General features: G+C 39.1%; 1 protein-coding gene across 9 annotated transcripts in view; it reads left to right on the forward strand.

Annotated features, from left to right (window-relative positions):
• The first annotated feature begins 4869 nt into the window (after window positions 1–4869).
• The window catches only part of LOC143736752 (adenylate cyclase type 2), a 32668-nt gene continuing 10828 nt past the window's right edge, over window positions 4870–26709 (forward strand). The window contains exons 1-19 of one of the 9 annotated variants that reach the window (XM_077227420.1): window positions 4943–4988; window positions 5862–5981; window positions 8911–9049; window positions 9813–10296; window positions 11564–11761; window positions 12444–12605; window positions 12855–13004; window positions 17306–17451; window positions 18527–18638; window positions 18720–18847; window positions 21301–21459; window positions 21539–21692; window positions 23201–23386; window positions 23480–23505; window positions 23975–24025; window positions 24116–24176; window positions 24352–24449; window positions 24734–24818; window positions 26410–26547. In XM_077227420.1, the coding sequence (XP_077083535.1) occupies window positions 9850–10296; window positions 11564–11761; window positions 12444–12605; window positions 12855–13004; window positions 17306–17451; window positions 18527–18638; window positions 18720–18847; window positions 21301–21459; window positions 21539–21692; window positions 23201–23386; window positions 23480–23505; window positions 23975–24025; window positions 24116–24176; window positions 24352–24449; window positions 24734–24818; window positions 26410–26547 (2301 nt within the window). In that variant the 5' untranslated portion in view covers window positions 4943–4988; window positions 5862–5981; window positions 8911–9049; window positions 9813–9849. Of the gene's footprint in view, window positions 4989–5861; window positions 5982–6215; window positions 6333–6395; window positions 6481–8905; window positions 9050–9812; window positions 10297–11187; window positions 11254–11431; window positions 11762–12443; window positions 12606–12854; window positions 13005–17305; window positions 17452–18526; window positions 18639–18719; window positions 18848–21300; window positions 21460–21538; window positions 21693–23200; window positions 23387–23479; window positions 23506–23974; window positions 24026–24115; window positions 24177–24351; window positions 24450–24733; window positions 24819–26409; window positions 26548–26709 lie in introns of those variants that run through there. The other 8 variants (XM_077227423.1, XM_077227422.1, XM_077227419.1 and 5 more) reach the window with 8 other exon arrangements.

Raw genomic sequence — 26709 nt, forward strand, 5'->3', positions numbered from 1 at the left:
CCAGCTAGATGGTTTGTACCCAGGGCCCAAAATTTGGTACTACACCCCTGGTTACACTACAGTGTCACTCTCCACAATGCATTGAACTGTAACGCTATCGCCGCTAACATTGTCGGTGTCGATCTATCAGTTATGAAAGAGTAGCTTCATTACGTTAGCTAGCTAACGTTAGAGTAGCCTAACAAAAGTTATTACCTGTTCATCTGTAGCTGTTGGTGAATCTGGAAAGACGGCTGGTACTGCATTCCAACTCAGTGACTTGTTATCGTTTCGATCACTTTGTACAAAGTCGTCTGATCTAAAATGATCGCTACAAATTCGGGCATTTAGTAGTGTCTCTGTCGGTGTCTCCTTATCCAAGCCAGCAGCAAGAAGCCACAGTTGGTTCCTTTCTGGATCTCTTACTGGAAATCTGTAGAAACTTTTTGTTGACCATCTTTTTGGTTTATTTGTACAATTTCTAAAACTACATTGAATAACCATTTTACCAATTATTTCAATTCCGATCGATGGTTTCAAAATCGAGGCTACTTGACGTTCCGACTGTAACGTAGTGCGATTCTGTTGTGTTTACTTTCCGGCGCAGTACTACTCCCGGAGCAAAGTAAAATTCCGCCGCTGCTGAGAAACTAGTTCCTGTAAATGTAATGCGATCATTGAAATATATTTTGATGTGTCAAACTACATTGAGTAGTTTGATTTCTAACATTATTCTCTCAACAGACATTTACATTGATAGTCTGGCGTTATAATTGATGTGCTTTTGGTGAACTGTGGAGTGGATAAAACTGTTTTAATGGTAGGCTAACCAATACCATTGGCTCGCGCTAGCCTAGCACCGGTGAACTATGCAACTGGAAGGACTGGGTGAACATTTTCGAAAACTGACTCCACTGGTAAATAACACACAGGCTAACTTGTAAATGAGGCACGATGTCCAAAATTCCGAACCACCCCTTTAACTTTTCGGCGCCCATGCTAACAGATTAGAGCATTCACACACCGCACGCAGAGGCGGCACGGCAGCGCGTAGCAGGAGCACTGTATCAGCAATACTCTAATAGAATTAGTGGACTAAAGTCAGTCACACCACCTCGACTTTCTTCCAAAATAACGCACATTTCATTCATAATATTATAAATACAGGCCTATAGTTCCTGCTAATTTTTGTTTTTCTGAATTGTGTGAAATGGCTAATAAAAATAAGTAATACAAAACGATTATGGGTCACCTCACCAAGGTGAATTGGTTTAGTCTTGACTTCTGGCCGTGACTCGTGACGTGAGTGACAGCGTTGGGGGGGGGGGGGGTCTGTAGATTGTGGAGTGCCAAATAAACAGAGATGGACAGCAAAAGGTCAAAGCCATCATGTGCACAATTTAGAAAAAGAAGAAGAGGAGAAACCAAAAGATAAAGGTGTGCAACTGTTCTCTCTGTGGTATGATTACGGTATCCATGTTGTCATGAATGAAGGGCTAATGTTAATTGTGGGTAGCTTTCTTACATTTCTTAGCCTTTTTGCTACGATGCTTGTTATGCTTATACAACTATCATTAGGTTTTAAGTCAACAAACACGAGATCTAATGTCACCATAATATTGTGCTTTGCACCAAAACTGTTACAAGTCCAGTTATTATTTATTTCCATCAGTCGGGTTAATGTTAGTCATATATACTTTTCTTGACCTCAACTACAGTGATACAATGACATTTTAATGACAAATTCAATTTGTACCTCTGTAGTTGAGGTCAAGAAAAATATTAATGACACAGTTATAATGGCCTCATGATGACAGCCAGTGTTCTTTTCTTAGTAAAACAGTGTAATAATTAGATTTGTGTGATAAAGTATTTGTGCTATAGAATATTTATTCTATATTTTATTTGTATATTATTCTTAATGTTTTATATTATAGTTGCTCTCTGCTCTTGTTAATTTTTTTATATATCTGATTGTATATATTTTTGGCACATTTATAGTGTATATTTAAGTTCTGATAACTTAAACAGTCATAGTTTGTGCATAATTGTGTTTTCGTTGTCTTTTGGCAATGTTGGATGTAATGAAGGATTTGTCTAATTGAGAAATATAATTTTGTCTTTAACTTATGTTGTAATAATAAAATATGACTGCTTGTGGATACTGTCACTTTTGATCAATTTAATGCGTCCTTGATTAAGAAAGAAAGAGAGAGAGATAGTGTGTGTGTGTGTGTGTGTGTGTGTGTGTGTGTGTGTGTGTGTGTGTGTGTGTGTGTGTGTGTGTGTGTGTGTGTGTGTGTGTGTGTGTGTGTGTGTGTGTGTGTGTGTGTGTGTCTGTGTGTGTGTGTGTGTGTGTGTGTGCAATATTCAACCGATGTCCTTTTCCATTATCATTCGTCTGCTCTCTTCTCCGTCACTTTGCGAACTCCGGTGGAGAGTTTGGGAATAGTCCATTTAGCACTCAATGACGGGGGTGACTGGGAGAGTCCATGTGTCAAAGGTGGAAACTTTCTACACCTATGGATTAAGAATGGGATGTCATTAAAGTTTGTGTGCATGTAAAGGCAGGCGTCCCAAAACTTTTGGCAATATAGTGTACAGTATGTTCCCTTCTTAATACACCAGTCTTCTTCAACTAGCTGAGCTTCTATCAAACCCAAGAGGCAATCTTTCCAAAAATTCTATTATGAGATCATGTTGAAATTTTGATGTAGGCCTACTGAGTTATAATTATTACATAAAGAGGCAAAATAATGTCATACCAAGTCATAGGCCTATTTATGAGACAAGAAATCAAAATTTTGATTAAAAGTCATAATTATAACAAATGATATCAATATTTTTGAGTCAGAATTTAGACTTTATCTCATAATTTCTTTTTAATGTCATTATTCTTTTTTTTAAGTAATAATTTCTATTTAGCATGTCCTAATTTTCCAGTAGCACCTCACTGCAGTACATGAGATCCACGGGGAGGAGTCGGATCAAGATCTAAGGGGCGGAGATGGGTAGGATTAGGGGTGGGTTTAGGGATCAGGGGCGGAGATGGGTTGGATTAGGGGTGGGTTTAGGGATCAGGGGCGGAGATGGGTAGGATTAGGGGTGGGTTTAGGGATCAGTGGCGGAGATGGGTAGGATTAGGGGTGGGTTTAGGGATCAGGGGCGGAGATGGGTAGGATTAGGGGTGGTTTTAGGTATCAGGGGCGGAGATGGGTTGGATTAGGGGTGGGATTAGGGATCAGGGGCGGAGATGGGTAGGATTAGGGGTGGGATTAGGGATCAGGGGCGGAGATGGGTAGGATTAGGGGTGGGATTAGGGATCAGGGGCGGAGATGGGTAGGATTAGGGGTGGGTTTAGGTATCAGGGGCGGAGATGGGTTGGATTAGGGGTGGGATTAGGGATCAGGGGCGGAGATGGGTAGGATTAGGGGTGGGATTAGGTATCAGGGGCGGAGATGGGTAGGATTAGGGGTGGTTTTAGGTATCAGGGGCGGAGATGGGTTGGATTAGGGGTGGGATTAGGGATCAGGGGCGGAGATGGGTAGGATTAGGGGTGGGATTAGGGATCAGGGGCGGAGATGGGTAGGATTAGGGGTGGGATTAGGGATCAGGGGCGGAGATGGGTAGGATTAGGGGTGGGTTTAGGGATCAGGGGCGGAGATGGGTAGGATTAGGGGTGGGTTTAGGGATCAGGGGCGGAGATGGGTAGGATTAGGGGTGGGTTTAGGGATCAGGGGCGGAGATGGGTTGGATTAGGGGTGGGTTTAGGGATCAGGGGCGGAGATGGGTAGGATTAGGGGTGGGATTAGGGGCGGAGATGGATGGGATTGGGGCGGAGATGGGTGGGATTAGGGGCGGAGATGGGTAGGATTAGGGGTGGCATTGGGGATCAGGGGCGGAGATGGGTAGGATTAGGGGTGGGATTAGGGGCGGAGATGGATGGGATTAGGGGCGGAGATGGGTGGGATTAGGGGTGGGATTGGGGATCAGGGGTGGAGATGGGTAGGATTAGGGGTGGGATTAGGGGCGGAGATGGATGGGATTAGGGGCGGAGATGGGTGGGATTAGGGGCGGAGATGGGTAGGTTTAGGTCAGGGATGGGCAACTCCGGTCCTTGAGGGCCACTGTCCTGCAGAGTTTAGCTCCATCACTGACAAAAATTATTTTTCAGTAATCCTGAAAACATTGATTAGCTTGTTCAGGTGTGTTTAATTAGGGTTGGAGTTTAACTCTGCAGGACAGTGGACCTCGAGGACCGGAGTTGCCCATCCCTGGTTTAGGTATATGTAAGGTGGGAGGAGTTGGATCTGGATCCAACTCCTCCCCCTGGATTTCGTGTTCTGCAGTGACTCCTCATGCCATTTACAACAGCATAGTTTAGTGTAGCCAAAATATAATGTCATAGATTAACCACTAGAGGGAGTGAAATACTACAAGACATTACTTTACTAGAGACTTACAACATTTTATTAAAGCGATAGTTCACCCCAAAAATGTAATTCTGTCTTCATATACCAATGACATTCCAAATCTGTATGACTTTCCTGCTTCTATGGACAAAAACAAGAAGATATTGTGAAGAATCTTTTTGGTTCCCATTCACTAACATTGTATTTTGTTGTCCATACAATGATAAATGGGATCAGAATCTTTTCAGTTATGAATATTCTTCAAAATATTTTCTTTTATGTTCCACAGAAGAAAGAAAGTAATTTTTGTTCATATAGACCTTCATTTAAATAATTATCAGTTTAATTTTAACTAGGTGTGTAAATGACTGTTCTCATAGTGGCAGCAGCCTATACTCGTTAATAAATGCTGATGAATATATGGATTGATGAAGCCAGCAGCAGTGTTATGATGAGATGTGACCTGTGGGTTCGGCTCTGAACCGTCACTCATGCTGTCGAACCGGTTCGTCAAGTTCGAGCGAACAAAAAATGGAACCGCAAACTATTTCGAGAACTCGTGTGACGGAGAGAGGGATGAAAGCGGGCAGAGCGGAGGTACGAGCACTTTAATACGGATTTATGGGGTTAAAATGTGTTTTATACATGTATTTACATGTTTTTTTGATGTGTTGAGACCAAGACAATTACATTGAACCACATAATTTTTTTTTAATGAAAACAGAGTAATGTTTCAGGCTTTGTATATTCATATCTGGGTTACACTTTATTTTAAGGTGTCATTGGTATAGTGTAATTATAAATTTAAGTACTGAGTAGGCTATTATTAATCAGCAACATGTTGGCTAGGTTTACTGTAGACTTACTGTAGGATTAGCGTTCGCTGCATGTAATTATACATCATTTACTGTTAGGCTAGTATTATGTAACAGGGATGCTGTAAAATAAAGTGTTGCCCAGTTCTCTCACATGAAAACATGCTTTCATGTTAAGCATGCTTTATTGTCCTCTGTCATGTTCTTCTGTTAAACCCCATCTGACACATCAAACTAGTGTCTAAAATCATTTCTAACTTCTTTAGAATCGCTGCCATTCGTACGTTTTCATCAGATATTTGAAGGATTAAACACATAACAAAAATATGTTCTCAGAACGTTTTGCTTTTGTTATGTTCAAAACATCCTTTTTTTATGTTTATTATGGCAACATTACATTGTATCATTCTTCAAACATTATGGAAATGTTACATTTGAATGTTCTCTGAACGTTCTAAAACAAGCAGTAGCGTGTCATGAAGTCCAGATCCCTTTGCACGAACGTTCTATTTACGTATAGGCTATTAACGCTCTTTTATTATTATTCAACGCACTATACGTTGTTTATGCCAAATAAAGCAATACCTATAAACATGTAAACAATGCTCTAGACAGTGGGATGAAGCTACAGTCATAATGAACCTGTGAGTTACAGGGAAATAAGGAAGCATTTTATGGAAAACAGTTTCATATGAAAAGCCCAGACATGCAAACGAACGCAACCAGACAAAGAGAACGAAACAGAGAAGAGGTTTGCGCTATGAAGCGTTCTAAGGTAATACTGTATTTCCTCTTTTCATCTGGTTCTGTTTTCTTGCCATGCTTGTGAATGTCATGTGGGTTCATCAGAGGTTTCTGAACAGAATGATTCTTCCTCTCATGTGTGTGTGTGTGTGTGTGTGTGTGGGTAAGATCTCATTCAGGAAGAATCACACACACACCAGCTCTTTTGTTAGTCGTTGACTCATGCATATTGTGAAGGGATTTGTGACTGTTTGTGACTCACTCTGTTAAAGGGGAGTCTGATCCCAGATCAGAGATATAGAGTCACTCGCTCTGGGGATTTGATATAATAACATCGTTTTCTTTAACAGCATTCTTGTGGAGTAATTGGAGAAATACTTGTGTAAGATATCGAGACTTGTTTTCAGAGAATACATCTTGAATTAAGTTTTTTTTTTCTTACAATTTTTCTTGTTTCCAACATAAATGTAAGCAAACGTGTTGAGATTTATGCTCTTGTGTACACAGTCCTGTTCAAAAGTTTGGGGTCGGTGAGTTTTTTATAATGTGTCTGAAAGAGTCTCTTCTGCTGCGTTTATTTGATCAAAAATACAGTAAAAACAGTGAAATATTATTCCAATGTAAATCAGCTGTTTTCTGTGTGAATATATAGTAAAGTGTAATTTATTCCTGTGATCAAAGCTGAATTTTCAGCATCATTACTCCAGTCTTCAGTGTCACATGATCCTTCAGAAATCACTATAATATGATGATTTGATGCTCAAGAGACATTTCTGATTATTATCAGTGTTTAAAACTGTTCATATTTTTATAGAAACCGTGATACATTTTATTTTTCAGAATTCTTTGATGAATATAAAGTTGAAAAGAACAGCATTAATTTGAAATAGAATCTTTTGTAACATTATAAATGTATTAACTGTCACTTTTGATCAATTTAATGCGTCCTTGTGTGTGTGTGTGTGTGTGTGTGTGTGTGTGTGTGTGTGTGTGTGTGTGTGTGTGTGTGTGTGTGTGTGTGTGTGTGTGTGTGTGTGTGTGTGTGTGTGTGTGTCAAGTCAAGTGACCTTTATTCATATAGCACATTTACAATACAGTGTTTCAAAGCAGCTTTACAGAGATAACAGGAGAATAATGCAACAAAGTTTGTTTTGTATATAAAGCCGCATGATGTCATCGTCCAGCTCAATTCAGTTCTCATATAATGGTGTCGATGCAGGCAGATCAATAATATTGTTGAATATTAAGTGTGTGTGTGTAATTGGGTGTTTCTGCTTAGGCAACAGACCTTTGGTTACACAGGTGTGTGTGTGAGAAATATTCGCTGTATCCAGTTCATCCTGTTCGCGTAAATTCACTTTGACATCAGAAGCTTTTGTCTGTTTCGTCCAGCGTAGACAGACACTATAAATACACACGTCACTGTTGTTCTCGTTTTTATTTGTTTGTTTTTATCTTCTAAAGAATAAGATGTGATGTCTGTTAGTGGTTGAATATTGAACTTTACCTCTCAGAAGAACTTTAGTAAAATGAGTGCATTTGCATGTGTGTGTCATGTAAACAGTGCATCTACTGTTTACATGTTCATTTACAAGATACTTTTAGTTACATACAGTGCATTCAATGTATAAATCTGAAGAAGCACAGGTGTACTTTATCTTAGATCTGATTTGGCAGTGAAATGACATGTTTCTCATTGTAAACCTGTCGTCACTCAGAGCTGGTATATTTAGTGCCGTTTCCATCACACTCTTACAAATAAAGGTTCTTCAGTGCCGTTGATGCTTACATTACATTAAAGCTTCTTAATAGCAGAATAATGTTCTGTAGATTATTAAAATATACTTCACAGTAAGAGAAAATGGTTCAATTTGACCCCTGTTGAATCTTCAACTCCTGAAACACGGGTCACACTGTTTATTTCGTCTTGAAATTAGATGAATATATTTTTAAGGTAGGCTCATGAATCTGCATGCACATTTTGTATATTACGAAAGGCTGTACAAATGTTCTAACTTCTGTGTTGGGGTCATATTGGTTTCCATGCAACAGTGACCAAATTAAACACTTTAGAACAACAGCAAAAAAGAGTCAGGCAAAAAAAACAACAACTTTATTGTACTTTCTCACCGTTTCTTGTCAGTTTCACAGCCAAAAATCTGTCAAAGGATGGTTTTGTTTGATTGTTTGTCGCTAGACTGAAAATAATTGTAAGAACCAGTTTGAGAACCAGAAATAACAAAAATGAAGAGGGAGTACACATAGCAATAAATACTAACACAACATATAATGATACTATTATTTACTCCTCGGTGTGAAAATATCTGTCTGTCATTCTTATTAAATATGGAATTACATGGGAAGTTGTAAATTTCTCTCATATTTAAAATTGTGTAGTCTTTGACAAGCTACAATAGAGGTTTTCTGTTTGTACATGAATCGGTAACACTTTACAATAAGGTTCATTAGTTGATGTATTAACTAACATGAACAAGCAATACATCTGTTACAGTGTTTGTTAATCTTTGTTAATGTTACTAAATAAAAAATACAGCTGTTCATTGTTTGTTCATGTTATTCACGGTGCATTAACTAATGTTAACTATATTTTAATTAAGTATTAGTAACATTAACAAAGATTAATAAATTATGTATAAGTGCAGTTCATTATTAGTTCATGTTAACTAATGTATTTAACTAATGTTAACTAATGAACCTTTTTGTAAAGTGTTACGCATGAATCTTTAGTGTTTTTCATAGTGTACATTTTTGGCGAATTGAATTGAAACCAATAGGGGTCGATTTGACCCGCAACACTTTGTCGATTTTTACCCAGTTTTTGAACACAACAAACCAAAATGGTTCTTATATTGCATTGCTCCGAAAACCTGTTATGCTTTTTATTGATTGAAGTGTTTCTCTTGCTGATCTTCTTTTACCATTATGTTCTTCAAGCGCAGATGTAATGGCTTACAGATCCAGAAGCGGAGCTACATGGACTCACTTCAAAAGACGAACCAGTACCTTTTGAAAATCTCTGAAAACATTCATTTGTGAAACAACTGCGTCTCAGACTTTCCCTGATTTGATTTGGACGATGTAAGTTTTTATCCCTCTTCGGCAGACATTGTTTATGTCTATGTATTGAAGAACTAATCAATCAGGCTCTTGGCGTCTTGTTACAGTGTAAAAAAGTATTGGGATTTTAGCGGTAAAATACCGTAAAATGCTACAGTGAAAAACTGTTAATTGGTTAACAGAAAGTTTCCGTAGAACTGTATATACTGTGAATAACTGTGATAGATCTAACCATACATTTAATGTAATTTTACAGTAAAATACCGTTCATTGTATAATTTAAACTGTAAATTGACATTCCCACAATTCCCTGTGTGACACTTCACATTTGAAGTTTTTTTATTGAAATTACTATGTTTCTTCATAGGTTTTCTTATTTTTTTATAATCATTAGGGTTTTATGTTACATTTAATGTTGTTAAAGTAATGTTTATTGCATTTTTTAAATTTCATGTGTGTTACCATGATGGTGTTTAGTGCTTGTGTGAATAACACTGTGCAGCTTCTGTATATTAATATCAACATTCTTGTGAAAAGCAGCTTGTGATGAGCTTTGATTCATCATGTGACTCTCGTCTCCACTGTGATTGATGGTTTTCAGTGTATTATAATGGTACAAAGCAGATTAGTACATCAATAGGCCTGAAAATGAACATAATTTCAGATAATGAAATAAGTTTTTTTACTGTAACTTTAAGTTAAGTATGTAAAACCTAAAATTTTACTAACGTATTTTTTTACGGTAGATTTCTGGCCAGTTTTTTACCGTAATTTTTTTTTTCAGTGTATGTAAATAAAGGCACAAATAATCCCCAACCGTAATGCTGGACAACACAAAGGCTTACATCGAACTGGGTGTCGCCAAGCTGGAGAACGTCCCCGAAGCCCTGAAACCTCGCAAAACGTGCCTCTACGGGGGTCGTGATCCCAGTGAGGAAAGCTCCACAAACGCACTCAACACAAACACTTCTTCCTCTCCAAGCGTCTCAGAATGGACCGAACCCGACGCCGTTGACAGAAGATTTAGTTTGGCGACCATATCTGAGACTTCCAGGACTTCCAGTGCCACCTTTGAGGGATCTCAAAGCTCTCAAAGCAGGTTCCTCGTGGTTCCCGCAGACGACGAACCGCAGGAATCCCACCGGAGCTGCGGGTGTGTGATGCTGATGCTGCACTGTCTGGAGGAGACGCCGCTAATGGTGTCGGGACTGTTCCTGACGGTCCTCTTCTGCGTGACCATCATCGTCATCATCCCGTCCACCGGCAGGGTAAGAGCTGTTGGGGGATTACAGTTAAAGACCCAAGGACCAGATACGATTAAAGGTGCTGTCTGTAAGAATGACAGCTAGTGGTCGAAATCAGCACTGCAGTTGAAATTCAAAATATCAGAGATTGTTGTTTCCCTCCTCCTCCTCAGACTCGACGCTCACATGGGTCGCCAGTTTGAGGACACGCAACAGGAACGAGCGTAATTGACAATGAAAGCCGAGGAGACTTACAGACTGCAAGTTAATGAGTTGATTTATCCGCGTTTTAATATGCTCTCGTTTATAGAGATTTATCGAGACTTTTTAGGTTGTGTGGAACCTGCGATCTCTGACCCAGTTTGTTTGCTCGTTTCCATGGCTGCAATTCGCTGTGTTTCCTGCCAACTGGCAACCCGGAGTGTTGAAATACTATTGGCTGAACTGGCAGTGGGCGGAGTCTCACAGACCAAAACAAAAGTTACATACAGCACCTTTAATTAAGGCCCGTACTCAGAAGTGCAGTCAATTTAAGACAAGAGTCAGAATTAGTTTCATCAGCAGAAGTCAGCTTCAAGACTTCGTAGTTCGTAGGCCGCCTTTGTAGGCTTACAGTTACAAAGATCACATCAGTAAAACCCTTCACTAAGGTCGAAGCTACGTCCTTGCTTCAGGTTGAATGATTCTAAGAAATAGATAAACATCGTAATTTGCCACACATGGACAGATAGGCTGAAGCATATCTCCATAGTCACCCGGACCCTAAGTTAGGGACCGGTGGTCCTCCGAGTTCACAAGCCTGTGTGTCTGCATGTCAAGGAAAACAAGTCAGCCAATCTCCAATAATGCCACTTGTTCCTTTAACCAAGAATACTAACACAAGAATAACCTTTAACCAAGAACACTAACACAGACACACACACACAGACACACAGCTTCTTCAAGATTGGATTTGGTCGGGCTCTAACTATAAACAGGAGAGTCTTCTCAAAACATCCAGATAACATGTTCCCTCTCTAAGGGAGAGGACACTTTTAATAACAGTAAAGACTTTAACAAAATGAGCAAGCGCTGTTACTGCATTCCTAGCATTGGGCCAGACCCTCAGTCACCTCTCAGATATTTAATACAGTCTTTGAACAATACATGAAAAGAACAGTTCAGTAATCACACTGGTAACTTCTATAACAAAGTAAAGTCTCATAAGCCTAGAGAAGTCATTCAACTCATGTGATATTTAGAAGCAGGTGTGTGTGTTTCTAAATGAAGCTTTTGTCTCTCGCTCCCGCAGAGCCTCAGCGTTCACGTGGCAACGTTCGCAGTGGTGTGTGTGGTGGTGTGTGTCTGCGTGGCTCTTCTGGCGTGTTTGCCGTGTTTGCCGGTGCTTCGGCGGGGAGAAACGCCACTCGCGCTCTTCATTTGGTCTCTGCTCCTCATCGTCGCCTTCGTGTTCGTCTTCACCGGAGGCGTCGTCACCGCCTGGGACCAGGTCAGAAGATCACTTATTATGTGTTATAGTTTACAAAACATTAAATGGAAGGTCAAGCAAAAGGAACCTATAAATGATACGATATATATGACACTCGCACACTTTGTCTTTTTAAGCCAGAAACATGCTTTATTTAAAACATTTAGATTTTCATTGTGTGTTTTGTCATATTTATTTCTATATGTCTATATACTTTTCTATTAGGTTAATTTATTTATTTAAATTAATTTATATATTTTATATATTTTCCAATTTCATTTTAGTTAAAAATTTTAACTTTATTTCGTTTTGTCATTTTTATTAGTTTTTTGTTTTTTTTAAAGTCTTTATGGTTTTAATTTAATCTTAAATTTTTATTGATATATTTTCTGTTTTCATTTAAATTTTAGTTAATGTTTATAAAAATGTTATTCATATTTTAAATTAATTTTAATATTTGAATTCTAAAGTCTTAGTAATTTAGTTGTTTTAGTTATTTTCAGAGTATTTTTTAAATATTGCCTTGACAACTAGCTGAAATAAAAACGTTTTTTTTTATATATTTTTTTTAGTCAACATTTATTTAATTTCAAGTAAAAAAATGCAATTTTATAGTTTTAGTTTTTAGTTACCAATAATAACCCTGCTGTAAATTTGAGAAATACTGATTTTCGCCTTTACACCTGCTGTTTTTCATCTTCAGGTCGCGTTCTTCCTTTTTCTGTCACTGTCCGTTTATACAGTTCTTCCTCTCAGGCTCTCATGGGCTCTGATTTTCGGCATCGGAGTGAGTGTTTGTCACATCGTCATCATCAGTACGTATGTGTCCCTCACCAGTCCGCAGACACGTGACCTCGTGGTGCAGGTAACACACACACACACACACAAACACACACACACATACACACACACACACACACACACACACACACACACACACACACACACATACACACACACACACACACACACACACACACACAGAGTTATAAAAACACCTGAACACTTCATGCCTGGTCAGAGGAAATGTTATATGCAAAACCTGTTCAGCGGAGGCCACCAGTTGATTTTCCTGTCACCACACATATTCAAAACCTCTTTCTGTGTGTCTCAGTTGGTGGCGAACGCAGTGCTGTTTGTGTGCGTCAACTGTGTTGGCATGTTTCACCTTTGGCACACTGAGCACGCTCACAGGAAGTCCAGCAAGAAACGAGAAGACTTCAGCAAAAACCGTTCCACGCAGGCCAAACAGAAACGCGATCAGGTACAGATTCCCATACATGTGTACCTAAGGGATTTGAAACACTCTGCTCACGTGTAGCTGCTAAGTTAACACACACATAATAATAATAGCACTAATAATTGTGTTTATTATTTTCAAATTATTTTTTTATTTTATTTTATTATTAAGTTTGTATTTGTTTTCATTTTTGTTATTAATTTTATCATCATATGGCATCCGCAGCCGTGGTCACAGTGCTCTGATTGTTGCATATGAGACCGCTTCAGCACTGGCTACACAGCCGAGTCCTGAGATGGGAATGACGCCGTGGCACACATCAGGTGACCAATGCACCGATCTGCCGCTGCACTTTTAGCCCGTGGTCGGACCTTGCCTTTTTACAGGCCGGAGTGCCCTTAGTACAAGGGTCCAGGCACGATTTTGTCACAACAGATGCCTCCAGAATGGCTCGCCATCTCCTCCTCTGGAGTCAACAGCGGCTCAGGTCGCTCCGTGCCATTTACATTCCGGGCGAGCTCAATCATGCAGCCAACGCGCTCTCATGACAGCTCACACTCCTGGGAAAAATGGAGACTCCACCCCTCCCCCTCCCCCCATGTGGTACAGCTGATCTGGAGTCGATTCGGAGACACGCAGGTAAACCTGTTTGCCCCTCCAGAATCTTCCCATTGCACGATTTTTTACTCCCTGACCGAGAAGAACCTTTGCAGGGATGCTCTGGCAAACAGCTGGCCCCGGGGCTTACGCAAATATGTGTTTTCTTCAATGAGTCTTCTCGCACAAACAATGTGCAAAGTTAGTGAGAAGAGGAGCAGGTCTTGATGGTTGCGCCTTACTGGCGCCTTACCTTACTGGATCCCCTGAGGAAGGACCTTATTTCTCACGGACAGGGCACCATATGACACCCGCGTTCAGAAATCTGGAACCTCCACTTGTTGCTTCTAGACAGGACGTGGCAGACTTAAGTGGCCTGTTATAGTAGACAATATCACTTAAGACAGAGCTCCCTCTACTAGGCTAGCTTATGCCTAGAAGAGGAGTCGTTGATTGGTGTTCTTCCAGTTGGGTAGTTTATCCAGTTTATCCAATCAACTTTTCCTTCCTGCAGGAAAGGTTGGAGCGAAGGCTGTCTCCCTCAACCTTAAAAGTATATGTTGCCCATTGCAGTAGACGGTAAGTCTTTGGGAAAGCATGCCCTGATTTCAGGTTCCTGAGAGGCGCTAGGAGACTAAATCCTCCTCGGCCACACCTCATCCCCTACTGTTACCTCTGTTCAACTTAAAGCCCTACAGAGAGTGCCCTTTGAGCCCCTACAGTCAGTCAAGCTTAAGATCCTGTTTCTGCTGACTGAGCTCACATCTATCCAGAGGGTGGGGGACCTGCAGGCATTTTTGGTCAGAAAAACGTGTCTGGAATTTGGACCGGCTGACTCTCACATAACGCTGAGACTCCGGCCCGGATATGTGCCCAAAGTTCTGTATGAAAGCCTTGGTCCACTTGGAGTGTTGCCTCCTCCACCTAACACTTTTGCGAGATTCTACAATTTTCAGGTTGAGTCGGTTTCTTCCCATGTGTTGGGTACAAACAGGTAATATGCGGGAAGACTGGCTCTGTATCTCGCTCTAAAGAGGGATACAACCACTTTCTTACTCTCCAGGTGAGTTCCCTACTTGACAGACCCTGGAGTCCAGGGGAGTGACTTGCCATGCAAATCTCACTTACCAATGTCCCATTGGCCCATTTTCTTACCATTTAAATGTAATTGAGTTCCCAAGTGAGACCCCTTAACATCTGTCTTTCGGCTATGTGTCTCGCCTGCAGCACCATCCTGCTCTACGGGGGGGATAAGAACGCTTTCTTACTCTCCAGGTGAGTTCCCTACTTGGCAAACCCTGGATGGAGTTTCCTCTAAGCATCCTTCGGCAGTCAGATGCCAGGCACAGTACTTGTGTTGCATGCTCAGTTGGTCAGTCCCAGTGCTGGGCTAGATGCCCCATATGTTGCAATTCCCTCTGGGTAATCCCATATGTGTAATCTTCCACAGTACGGTTCCCCTGTCTGCAAACCCATGTCTTTCCCTAGGCAGATTTCGCTCTGCCCCATCTCTGCGTCTGTGGTTCCATCCCTGATTTTCGATATGTAGCACTGCCTTACGGGTCAGTCCATAATTGTATCTTCAACATGTTGCCTCCGTACCATCCCTTTCCATCTGGAATCGGCATGCTTCCCAAGTGTTATCAAACCAGTCGTGGCTAAATAGGGTAAAAGAGAAAGGAACAGCAGCTATCGATCTTTCCCTTGAAAAGTCATCCCACCAGGTATATTCGGCTTACAGGGGCTCTGGGAAAGGTCAGCAGTTGTGTAGCTTTCCATAGGGACTCCATAACATCAGTCTTTCTACTTAATGTAGAACGTGACTGACTAAAAAGGAATGTCTCAGGTACTGTCGTGACCTATTTTCCCTGAATAAGGGAACAGAGACATTATGTCCTGCCACAACCCTGAACCACCTGCTGAATGTTGGGATCCCATCTAAATCTGAATGAGGGAGTTGCTGCTGAGCTTAAATACCCGTATGTCCGGGGGAGTGGCTTGCCATGCAAATTTCACTCGCCAATGTCCATTGGCACGTTTCCTTACCACTCAAAGGTGATTGGGCTTTCAAGTGAGACCCCATATTGCCAGTCTTTTGGCGTAATGTCTTCATTTCTTCCTTCAGGGAACAAGGGTTACAACAGGAACAGGTCTTGTATAGTGTTGTCAAAATACTCGGTACTTCGATACCAAGTCAGTACTAAAAAAATTTAACTATTACGGTACCAGTTTTTCTTAAGTAGCGGTGGTACCGAAGTAGCGGGTTAATCCGGTTCTTGATGCTCTGTATGAAAGGTGCAGAGTTGCGTCCTCTTCAAAACACTCTGAGACATAACGACTGACGGCGCTGCTAATGCGGTGGCTCTGAATCCACTTGTTGACACGAAAGGAGGAAAAAGCCACAAATGGAACTATTTTGGATTAGGCTAATGTCACGTTGCCATAAGGGGCCGTTCACATGCAAATTCGCAATTTAAAATGTAGGCGCGCTGCAAGCATGCTCATAATTAAAGTGACGCGGCGTGCCTCTGTTCATGGTTGTATAGCAACGACAGACGTGGGAGAGCAAGCGCTTGTGGAAGGAATTTGCACGCGCAAAAAACGCAATATGTGAACGACCTCTAAAGTGGTATCAGGTGCAGTTGTATCGGGGTAGTTTCACGAGTACGAGTACATGACCACAGTATCGGACCAACACCCAAGTACTGGTATCAGTATCGGTGTATCCCAATTTATGTCATTAATATCAGTCCGTCAGAAAAGCAGTTCTAGGCTTATTCTTGCCAGGATAACTCTTAGCAGGTTTAAAAAGCCCTTTTAAAATTAAATATGAATGCAGTTTTGGATTAAATAAAAGTACAGTCAAGTCAAATGAAAGACGTTTTATCTCCTGTATAGTTTGGTAACACTACAATAAGATACCATTCATTAGCAATACTTATATTTTTACAACATTAACTAATGTTTGTGACTGTTTTTTAATACAAAAACTTGATTGTTCATGTTTGTTCACTTCATTCATTGTGCATTAAATATTGTTAACAGATAAAACATTTGGTTTAAAAAATGTATTAGTACATTTTTAAATTAACCCCAAGAGAATAATTGCTACAGTATATTATACATTATAAACTATTGTTTATTGTTAGGTGATTTTATCTAATCTTATTGTAAAGTGTTTTTAATAAAGTTTCCATCTTTGTAACCGTGATACACACTTTAATATATGTAAATGTAATCTAATCATTGGTACCGAAATTGGTACCGAGAACCGTGGATTTTCACTGGTATTGGTACCGAATACTGAAATTTTGGTACCGTGACAACACTAGTCTTGGACCTTTGTATTTTTGTCTTATTTTCAAAAACTGTTTTGCTTCAAATCAAAGTTTGTAGAGTAGTGATTCTCATTGTAGCTGGTTGGTTTGGATCATGTATTATAATGCGTTAATGAAGAGGTTTTTTTAAAGAGAAATTAATGGAAATAATACTTCCGGAACCAGCGCACACCAACTCTTTTTTTAAAGATTTTTTAAGATACCGTTTTGTTTCCATAAACAGTCTATGTTTAGATTAATGAATTATATAAGTTCAGTTTAATAGATTATTAAATTAAATTAAACATAATAGTCCCTTGTGATGTGTTTGCTTAAACAGAATAGATTTAATTCTTAATGGACTAGTCTTTAACCCGTTTTACTCTTGTACCGGTTAACCCGTGTGTTCAGGAGCATCTCCTGCTGTCAGTCTTGCCTCGATACATCGCCATGGAGCTGAAGACTGAAATCGTCAAGCGTCTGATCGCTACATGTACCGCAGAGGAGAATAAACCTAATTTCTACAGTCTTTACATCCGACAGCACAAAGATATCAGGTGACACACACACACACACACACACATGTAGCAAATTCGCTCTAAAGAAATATTATCAATCAATCATAACTTGTTATAATTGATTATGAATATTTGGATCAGTTAATAGAAGTAACTTAATGTTGTAAATTAATATTACAATCAATTAACCTGTTTGTGCCTTGAACACTCTTACTTTACAATACTACTAAGAGCAAGTAGTCAAAATCTGCATGATTAGGGACTCCAGTATATCATTAGCTTGAAACACGGACAACTTTACATGTGACATGAACAAGCTTGTATTAACTACTAGACTAATCACTTAAACTAGTCGAACATACACATACATGCATACAGTTTACTAAGGGAAAGAGAGCTGAAGCAGAATACAGGAGAGCAAGAAGTTATAGCATTGTTTAGTTCTAACACGCCCTTCTTAAAAACGGGTAAGGATAATATATGAGACTAAAGCCCTATTCGCACTGGATTAGTATTATCCTGTGTGATTTAGAAATCCCCACATCTCAATCGCACGGGATAAGCGAAGCCTGTGATTTTACTCGGATTTACTGACGTATCTCCCGGATATGATGTCAATAGGCTATTGCTTGGAAATGTCTTGTCGTTATTATAGGTCTAGCTGTATGATATTTCATAAACAGAAGAATGTTCCTTACCGCACGCTGCTATACATGTCAATCATCTCCATCTAATCATTCTGTTTGTTTTCTCTCTTCTGATGGTTTTCGCTCTTCTCTTCCTGCAAATTGTATAGTTGTATGATGTATATATAGCGATATGACCCAGCACCCAAAACAGACTGAACACGCCAACACAAACTCCATTCTTCACGAAAGATAGATAAACAGGCGCACAGGAAACAAAAACCTTTTATAAACGACACAAACACACTCACAAACAAACACACTCACACACACACACACACTCTCACACACAATTACTTTATGTAAATCAAAAAGTTTGGAATAATTAAGAATTTTGAAATGAATATATTTTAAAATGTAATTTGATCCTGTGTATAAAAAAAGCCTTGATTATTAGCTGAAGTAAACCCGTGGTTATAACTCTGCAGTATCCTGTACGCTGATATCGTGGGCTTCACACACCTGTCCAGCACCTGCACACCTGAGGAGCTCGTCGCCGTTCTCAACAAACTCTTCGGCAGGTTCGACGACACCGCCAAGGTGAGGAGATCCCGTCACTGTTGCTCTGTGAATCTGCTCTCGCGTTAGACTCCTTTCTGATGTTCTTCTCGCTCTCTGTAGAAGAACGGCTGCTTGCGGATTAAAATCCTGGGCGACTGTTATTACTGCGTCTCTGGTCTTCCCGATCCGATCCCTCATCATGCTCGCAACTGCGTTCAGATGGGCCTGGACATGTGCAGCGCCATAAAGTGAGTCCCACCGTCACAAGCACATCTGTTTCTTGCCTTAAAGGGATAGTTCACCCAAAAATGAAAATTAGCCCATGATTTACTCTCCCTCAGGTCATCCTAGGTGAATATGACATTCTTCTTTCAGACGAATACAATCAGAGTTATATTAAAAAATGTCCTGGCTCTTCCAAGCTTTATAATGAAAGTGAATGGCCGTTTAAGTTTTGAAGTCTGCAAAAGTGTATCTGTCCATCATAAATGTGTATCTCTAAAAGATGCACTTTTATGATGGATAGATGCACTTTTATGATGGATAGATGCACTTTTATGATGGATAGATGCACTTTTATTATGGACAGATGCACTTTTATGATGGACAGATGCACTTTTATGACGGATAGATGCACTTTTATGATGGATAGATGCACTTTTATGATGGACAGATGCACTTTTATGATGGATAGATGCACTTTTATGATGGATAGATGCACTTTTATTATGGACAGATGCACTTTTATGATGGACAGATGCACTTTTATGACGGATAGATGCACTTTTATGATGGATAGATGCACTTTTATGATGGATAGATGCACTTTTATGATGGATAGATGCACTTTTATTATGGACAGATGCACTTTTATGATGGACAGATGCACTTTTATGACGGATAGATGCACTTTTATGACGGATAGATGCACTTTTATGACGGATAGATGCACTTTTATGATGGATAGATGCACTTTTATTATGGACAGATGCACTTTTATGATGGACAGATGCACTTTTATGATGGACAGATGCACTTTTATGATGGACAGATGCACTTTTATTATGGACAGATGCACTTTTATGATGGACAGATGCACTTTTATGATGGACAGATGCACTTTTATTATGGACAGATGCACTTTTATGATGGACAGATGCACTTTTATTATGGACAGATGCACTTTTATGATGGACAGATGCACTTTTATGATGGACAGATGCACTTTTATGATGGACAGATGCACTTTTATGATGGACAGATGCACTTTTATTATGGACAGATGCACTTTTATGATGGACAGATGCACTTTTATGATGGACAGATGCACTTTTATTATGGACAGATGCACTTTTATTATGGACAGATGCACTTTTATGATGGACAGATGCACTTTTATGATGGACAGATGCACTTTTATTATGGACAGATGCACTTTTATGATGGACAGATGCACTTTTATGATGGACAGATGCACTTTTATGATGGACAGATGCACTTTTATGATGGACAGATGCACTTTTATGATGGATAGATGCACTTTTATGATGGACAGATGCACTTTTATGATGGATATATACACTTTTATGATGGATAGAGGCACTTTTATGATGGATATATACACTTTTATGATGGATAGAGGCACTTTTATGATGGACAGATGCACTTTCATTATGGATAGATGCACTTTTATGATGGACAGATGCACTTTTATGATGGATATATACACTTTTATGATGGATAGAGGCACTTTTATGATGGATATATACACTTTTATGATGGATAGAGGCACTTTTATGATGGATAGATGCACTTTTATGATGGATAGATGCACTTTTATGATGGATATATACACTTTTATGATGGATAGAGGCACTTTTATGATGGATAGAGGCACTTTTATGATGGATAGATGCACTTTTATGATGGATAGATGCACTTTTATGATGGATAGATGCACTTTTATGATGGACAGATGCACTTTTATGATGGATAGATGAACTTTTATGATGGACAGATGCACTTTCATTATGTATAGATGCACTTTTATGATGGATAGATGCACTTTTATGATGGATAGATGCACTTTTATGATGGATAGATGAACTTTTTTGATGTATAGATGCACTTTTATTATGGACAGATGCACTTTCATTATGGATAGATGCACTTTTATGATGGATAGATGCACTTTTATGATGGATAGATGCACTTTTATGATGGATAGATGGACTTTTATGATGGATAGATGCACTTTTATAATGGATAGATGCACTTTTATGATGGATAGATGCACTTTTATGATGTATAGATGCACTTTTATGATGGATAGATGCACTTTTATGATGGATAGATGCACTTTTATGATTGATATATGGACTTTTATGATGGATAGATGCACTTTTATGATGGACAGATGCGCTTTTATGATGGATAGATGCACTTTTATGATGGACAGATGAACTTTTATGACGGATATATGCATTTTTATGGACTTCAAAACAGAATACGGCCATTCACTTTCATTATAAAGCTTGGAAGAGCCAGGGCATTTTTTATATAACTCTGATTGTATTCGTCTGAAAGAATAATGTCATATACACCTAGGATGACCTGAGGGAGAGTAAATCATGGGTTAATTTTCATTTTCTGGGTGAAGTAACCCTTTAAAGTGAGGATATTTGACCTTTGACCCTTGCAGTAAGCTGAGGGAAGCGACGGAAGTGAACATCAACATGCGTGTAGGCGTGCACACGGGTAACGTTCTGTGCGGCGTGATCGGCCTTCAGAAGTGGCAGTACGACGTCTGGTCAGATGACGTGACTCTGGCCAATCACATGGAGTCTGGAGGAGTGCCTGGGTATCTATCACACATTTACAGTTTTCCTCTCGTTCCTGATTATCCTAGTTATATTAGTGATGATTACGGGTCCTCACAGGAGAGTTCACATCACGGAGGAGACGCTGGATCACCTGGATGGGAAATACCAGGTGGAGGATGGAGACGGCGGGAGTCGGGATTCGAGTTTGAAGGGAAGGAGAACATTCCTGGTCATTGATCCTAATACAGAACAGTGTAGTACAACAACACAGGTGATTAACCTACAGTCAGACTCAGGTAACTGTTGGTTAGTAGTTATTGTATATTTTTCACAGTACAGTGGATAGCATAAGTGAACAGACCCGTGCTAAAGTTGACTAAAAAGAGGAATAAAAAATCATCTTTTGGAAATTGATCTTAATGCCTTAATTAAAAAAATAAAGAAAAATCCAACCTTTAAGGACACCAATTTTCTTTGTGAATGAATAATGTGTCGTAAATAAATAAATGTTCTTCCTTAAAATACAGGGTGCGTAAGTCAGGACACCCCTATGTTAAATTCCCATAGAGACTATGAGATTTTTATCATCATCACACACCCTTCACCATACCTAGAGATTGGCAGGTGTTATTTCAGTTAGCCTAAATAGCTGGTTTGATTTGCATTGAAAGATGATCTTATGGAAAGTTCCCCATGCCAATCTCTAGATATGATGAAGGGAATGTGATGATGGGGGATATTTTAATCCCAAAGGCCAAGGGAACTTTATCAGGATGCATAGTACCCCGGATCCATGAAATGACTGGCCTTTAAAAAAAAAACTGCTGTCTTTATGGGAATTTAACATAGGGGTGTCCTGACTTATGCAACCTGTATTTTAAGGAAGAACATTTATTTATTTACGATACATTATTCATTCACAAAGAAAATTGGTGTCCTTAAAGGTTGGATTTTTCCTCATTTTTTTAATCAAGGCATTAAGATCAATTTCCAAAAGATGATTTTTTATTCCTCTTTTTAGTCAACTTTAGCATGGGTGTGTTGACTTATGCTAAGCACTATATTTACTAGGGATGAACAAATTACGTGTAGTTCGGTACTAAGTCACTACTAAAGATAGTAAACCATTAGTTAGTAGTCATTCAGTAGTTTTTTAACTGTAATTACTTGGGATGTAAAAATTACTTGTACTTTGATACTTAGTTAATACTAAAGCTACTGTAGTAAACCATTAATTAGTAGTCATTCAGTTAGCAAGTAAACAAACCATCAACTAATGGTTTACTATCTTTGGTATTGACTTAGTACCGAACTACAAGTATTTTTACACATTCCTAGTAACTACTGTTTAAGAAATAAAATAACTACTAAATAAAGGTTTACTATCGATCGTATTGACTTACTATCAAATCAGCAGTATTTTTGACTTTCCAAGTTTACTAAAATTAAAATAAATGCTAAAATAAATCTCTTGTATTTTGGCATTTATAATTACTGTCATGAATAAATAAATAAATAAAAATAACAGATTTTGGAAGGTTTCCATATTAATTCATTTTAGAGTACATTTTATTTTTCAGGATTGGAAATAAATAAAGGAAATAAAGTTGAAAAGAACAGCATTTATTTGAAATAGAATATTTTGTAACATAATTAATGTCTTTACTGTCACTTTTGATCAATTTAATGCGTCTTTGATGGATAAAAGTATATTTCTTTCAACAATAAAGAAAAGAAGGGTGTAGACGTGATTGTTTTGGCTCTTCTTGTGTCTGTCAGACTCATGAGCTGAAAGTGAACAACAGACTCACGGATCGGCACAAGCTCCGGGCGTCGGTGCGTATGTCGCAGTATCTGAAGTCCTGGAAATCCGTCACACCGTTTTATGGACTCAACCAATCAGAGGCTTCGCTGGCAGCTCCACCCACCGCTAACAACGGCATCAGCCAATCACAGCCGGCGAGAGTCAGTGTCGATCATTATCACCGACCAATTACACTCAATTACTTTGAATATGTTTTATGGCGCATATTAATCACATTACTTTCTCATCAACAGGAGCCCACGGATGTGAACACTCACAGGTGAAAATATAAGGTTTATTCATTTGATTCAGGGATATGAAAATAGTTTGCGAACACTAACATAATTAAGTCAAGTCAAGTCACCTTCATTTATACAGCGTTTTAAACAATATAGACTGTTTCAAAGCAGCTTTACAGTGATAATAGGAAATTATAGTAACAGAGATTGTTTTGGCTTTACAGCAGCTCTAGAATAAAGTTATTGTCCAGCTAAAGTTAATTTTGATTCACTTCTGTTGCAAAGATCATTAGTTATTAACTTTGGGGCCGCTAACACGACACCGTTCTAACAGAAAATACTTAATGCTTAATTCAAATTATGTGGTTTTGATCCAGGTAAAACAGAGCTCAAAAAGAGCTCACGTTCTTGGCCACTTTCACTCGGTTTTCTTTGTGATTCACATAAATTTGGTTCTTTTTAATATTCAATTTTGAAAACGCTGTAATTTACGTTAGTTTGTTTTCTCAGATCAACACCAAATGGGCTGACAGACTCGTTAGACCCTCTGGAAAATGAAAGGTGAGCGAAAGATTCAGTAATATATACGATCTCCACAGGGAATCAATCATAAACGAGTATTTGACCGAATGTTGTGTCTTCATTGGTCAGGAGAAGAGCGAAGCTGAACTGGTTGACGCTATTTTTTAATGACATCCAGCTGGAGAAAGAGGTGGGAATTGTTTCTGGATTTAAAAGCATGTTGTTGTTTTTTCCTCACTCTTAACCATGTGTGTGTGTGTGTGTGTGTGTGTGTGTGTGTGTGTGTGTGTGTGTGTGTGTGTGTGTGTGTGTGTGTGTGTGTGTGTGTGTGTGTGTGTGTGTGTGTGTGTGTGTGTGTGTGTCAGTATTCTCTGGGTGAAGTCCAGGGGCTTCATCACTCTGTGGGATGTCTGGCCTTCATCTTCATCTCTGTGTTCGTGGTTCAGATGTTGACCTCGCAAAAGTGAGTGTCGTACAGGACTGTAAAAATTTACAGGATGTTCACCATGCAATCAATTTCCCCATTAATCAAAACATTTCTTTTTGTTAAATATATTCAAGAAATCACATAATTTGAGCTCCAGAATGGCAGATTTCAGATCACCTGTTTTTGGCGAGGGTCAGATTGCAGAAGCCTGTTCTTTATTTCCTCATATTTAGAAAAGTTTGAAAATGTTTTCCGCAATTTCCTAGTGTTTCTGCATGAATACACAACAGAAATCTCTCGTTCTCTTTGGTCATGTGCAGAAACTTTGCTCTTGCGGTGTCGTATGGAGCCACTTTTCCAGTCCAGATCCTGATTGCACTGGTGGTCTTCACCAGATTCCTGAAGGTACGACTGCATGTCTTTGAGAAAAGTCAGATTAGTGGTTGACCAATGGTAAACTCTTAAAATATTATAATGAATATGTTTGTAAAACAGAAGAGACTCGCAGCTAGAGTTCTGCAATTAAGTATGTTAAATTCACTGTAAAATCAAATTAGTTAGACTTACTTAAAAGAAAACATGCAAACCGATTCCTTAATTCCCATTGTTGTGTTTTGCATGCTGAACGTTGAAGTCTGTGTGACTCAAGCATGATCAATTGCAAGATGGTCACAAATATTGAGGGATTATATCGACCCAATTAAATGTTTCACAAGGTATTTAGGACATAAGTGTTAGCAACAAAATTATAAAAGATCATTAATTGACATGAAATAATTATGTTATACATCATTCATTCATACATATATATATATATATATATATATATATATATATATATAACTTCTCTTCTTTTGAAACCAAAAAATTGCTTTCTTCTTGCATCGCTTTTTCAATGGGAAGAGAATTACAATAGTATAAATGAACAAGTGCCCAACCGAAGGGACACTGATCACAATAATGGTGACTAAACATTGATTGGTGACACTCAAATTTTTCAGTTATATTGACAATTCAACATTCAAGATGACTTTGGTAAATGAGTGAATGCAAACAGGGAAAGAGAACTGCAGAAGTGAAGGAAATGAGTGAAAAGACTATTAACAATTTCCCCGCCTCAAAAACCGCACTCAAACCAATCAATTAATCTTAAAGGGATAGTTCGCCCAAAAAAGGAAAATTCTGTCAGTATTTACTAACCCTCATGTTGCTCGAACCCCGTAAGACTTTCATTCATCTTCGGAACACGAATTAAGATATTTTTGATGAAATCTGAGAGCTCGATCACTCCTCCAGGCTTCTATGTAATTAAATCTTAACATTGTTAAAATGTGTGGGCCGACGCTGGTCATGTGTGTGATGTGTGTGATGCTGGCCAATAGTGAGCCTACGTTCTGACGTACAACCCAGAAGCGCTTCGCTGTTACACTACGTGAACTCACTCAGAGGCCCACACAGAAGGAAACGAATAGTTGAATACAGTCGTTATTTTTTTCACTTGATAAACTTAAGGTTGAGCCACTGTAGTCACTTGGAGTATTTTAACAATGTTTTTTCTAACTTTTCTGAACCCGGCAGATGAAATTGCCTAGAAGCCTATGGAGGAATAAGACAGCTCTCAGATTTAATCAAAAATATCTTCATTTGTGTTTCTAAGATGAACGAAAATCGTACGGGTTTGGAACAACACGAGGGAGAGTAATTACTGACAGAATTTTCATTTTTGAGTGAACTATCCCTTTAACTTGGGTTTTCTGAGTAAACAAAGCATAGTATGTGAATAGTACAGATTATAAGATTTTTACACTTAAGTCAAGACATTAAGTAAAGTTAACTAAAAAGTGTTTGTTTGAATCACTGTTGGATTTTACAGTGTTGCGGGCTTGTAAAATAAAGTGTGTGTGTGTGTGTGTGTGTGTGTGTGTGTGTGTGTGTGTGTGTGTGTGTGTGTGTGTGTGTGTGTGTGTGTGTGTGTGTGTGTGTGTGTGTGTATCAGCGCTGGAGCTCTAAGATCCCCCCCAGCATCCTCTCGGTGTCGTTGCTGTTTGACGGCGTGGCCACCAGGGCGGCGCTGCGTTTGCTGCTGGTGTTTCTGTGTCTGCTCATCACGCTGCTCATGGCAGTGCTCAACATAGTGAGAAACCCCTGCACAAACACCAGCTCACAACCTACAGGACTGTTCGACATAAACAGAGTCAAAGCAGCCGTCTTCACACTGCAATAAACACGTTTGTACTCTAGCACAGAGGTGAAATTAAGTTATTTACAATAGAATCATGAGTGTGGAAAATTAAGA

The sequence above is a fragment of the Siphateles boraxobius genome, unplaced genomic scaffold (assembly GCF_051911475.1).
Source record: "Siphateles boraxobius isolate OS27281-9 unplaced genomic scaffold, OSU_SipBor_1 130, whole genome shotgun sequence".
Lineage (NCBI taxonomy): Eukaryota > Metazoa > Chordata > Actinopteri > Cypriniformes > Leuciscidae > Siphateles > Siphateles boraxobius.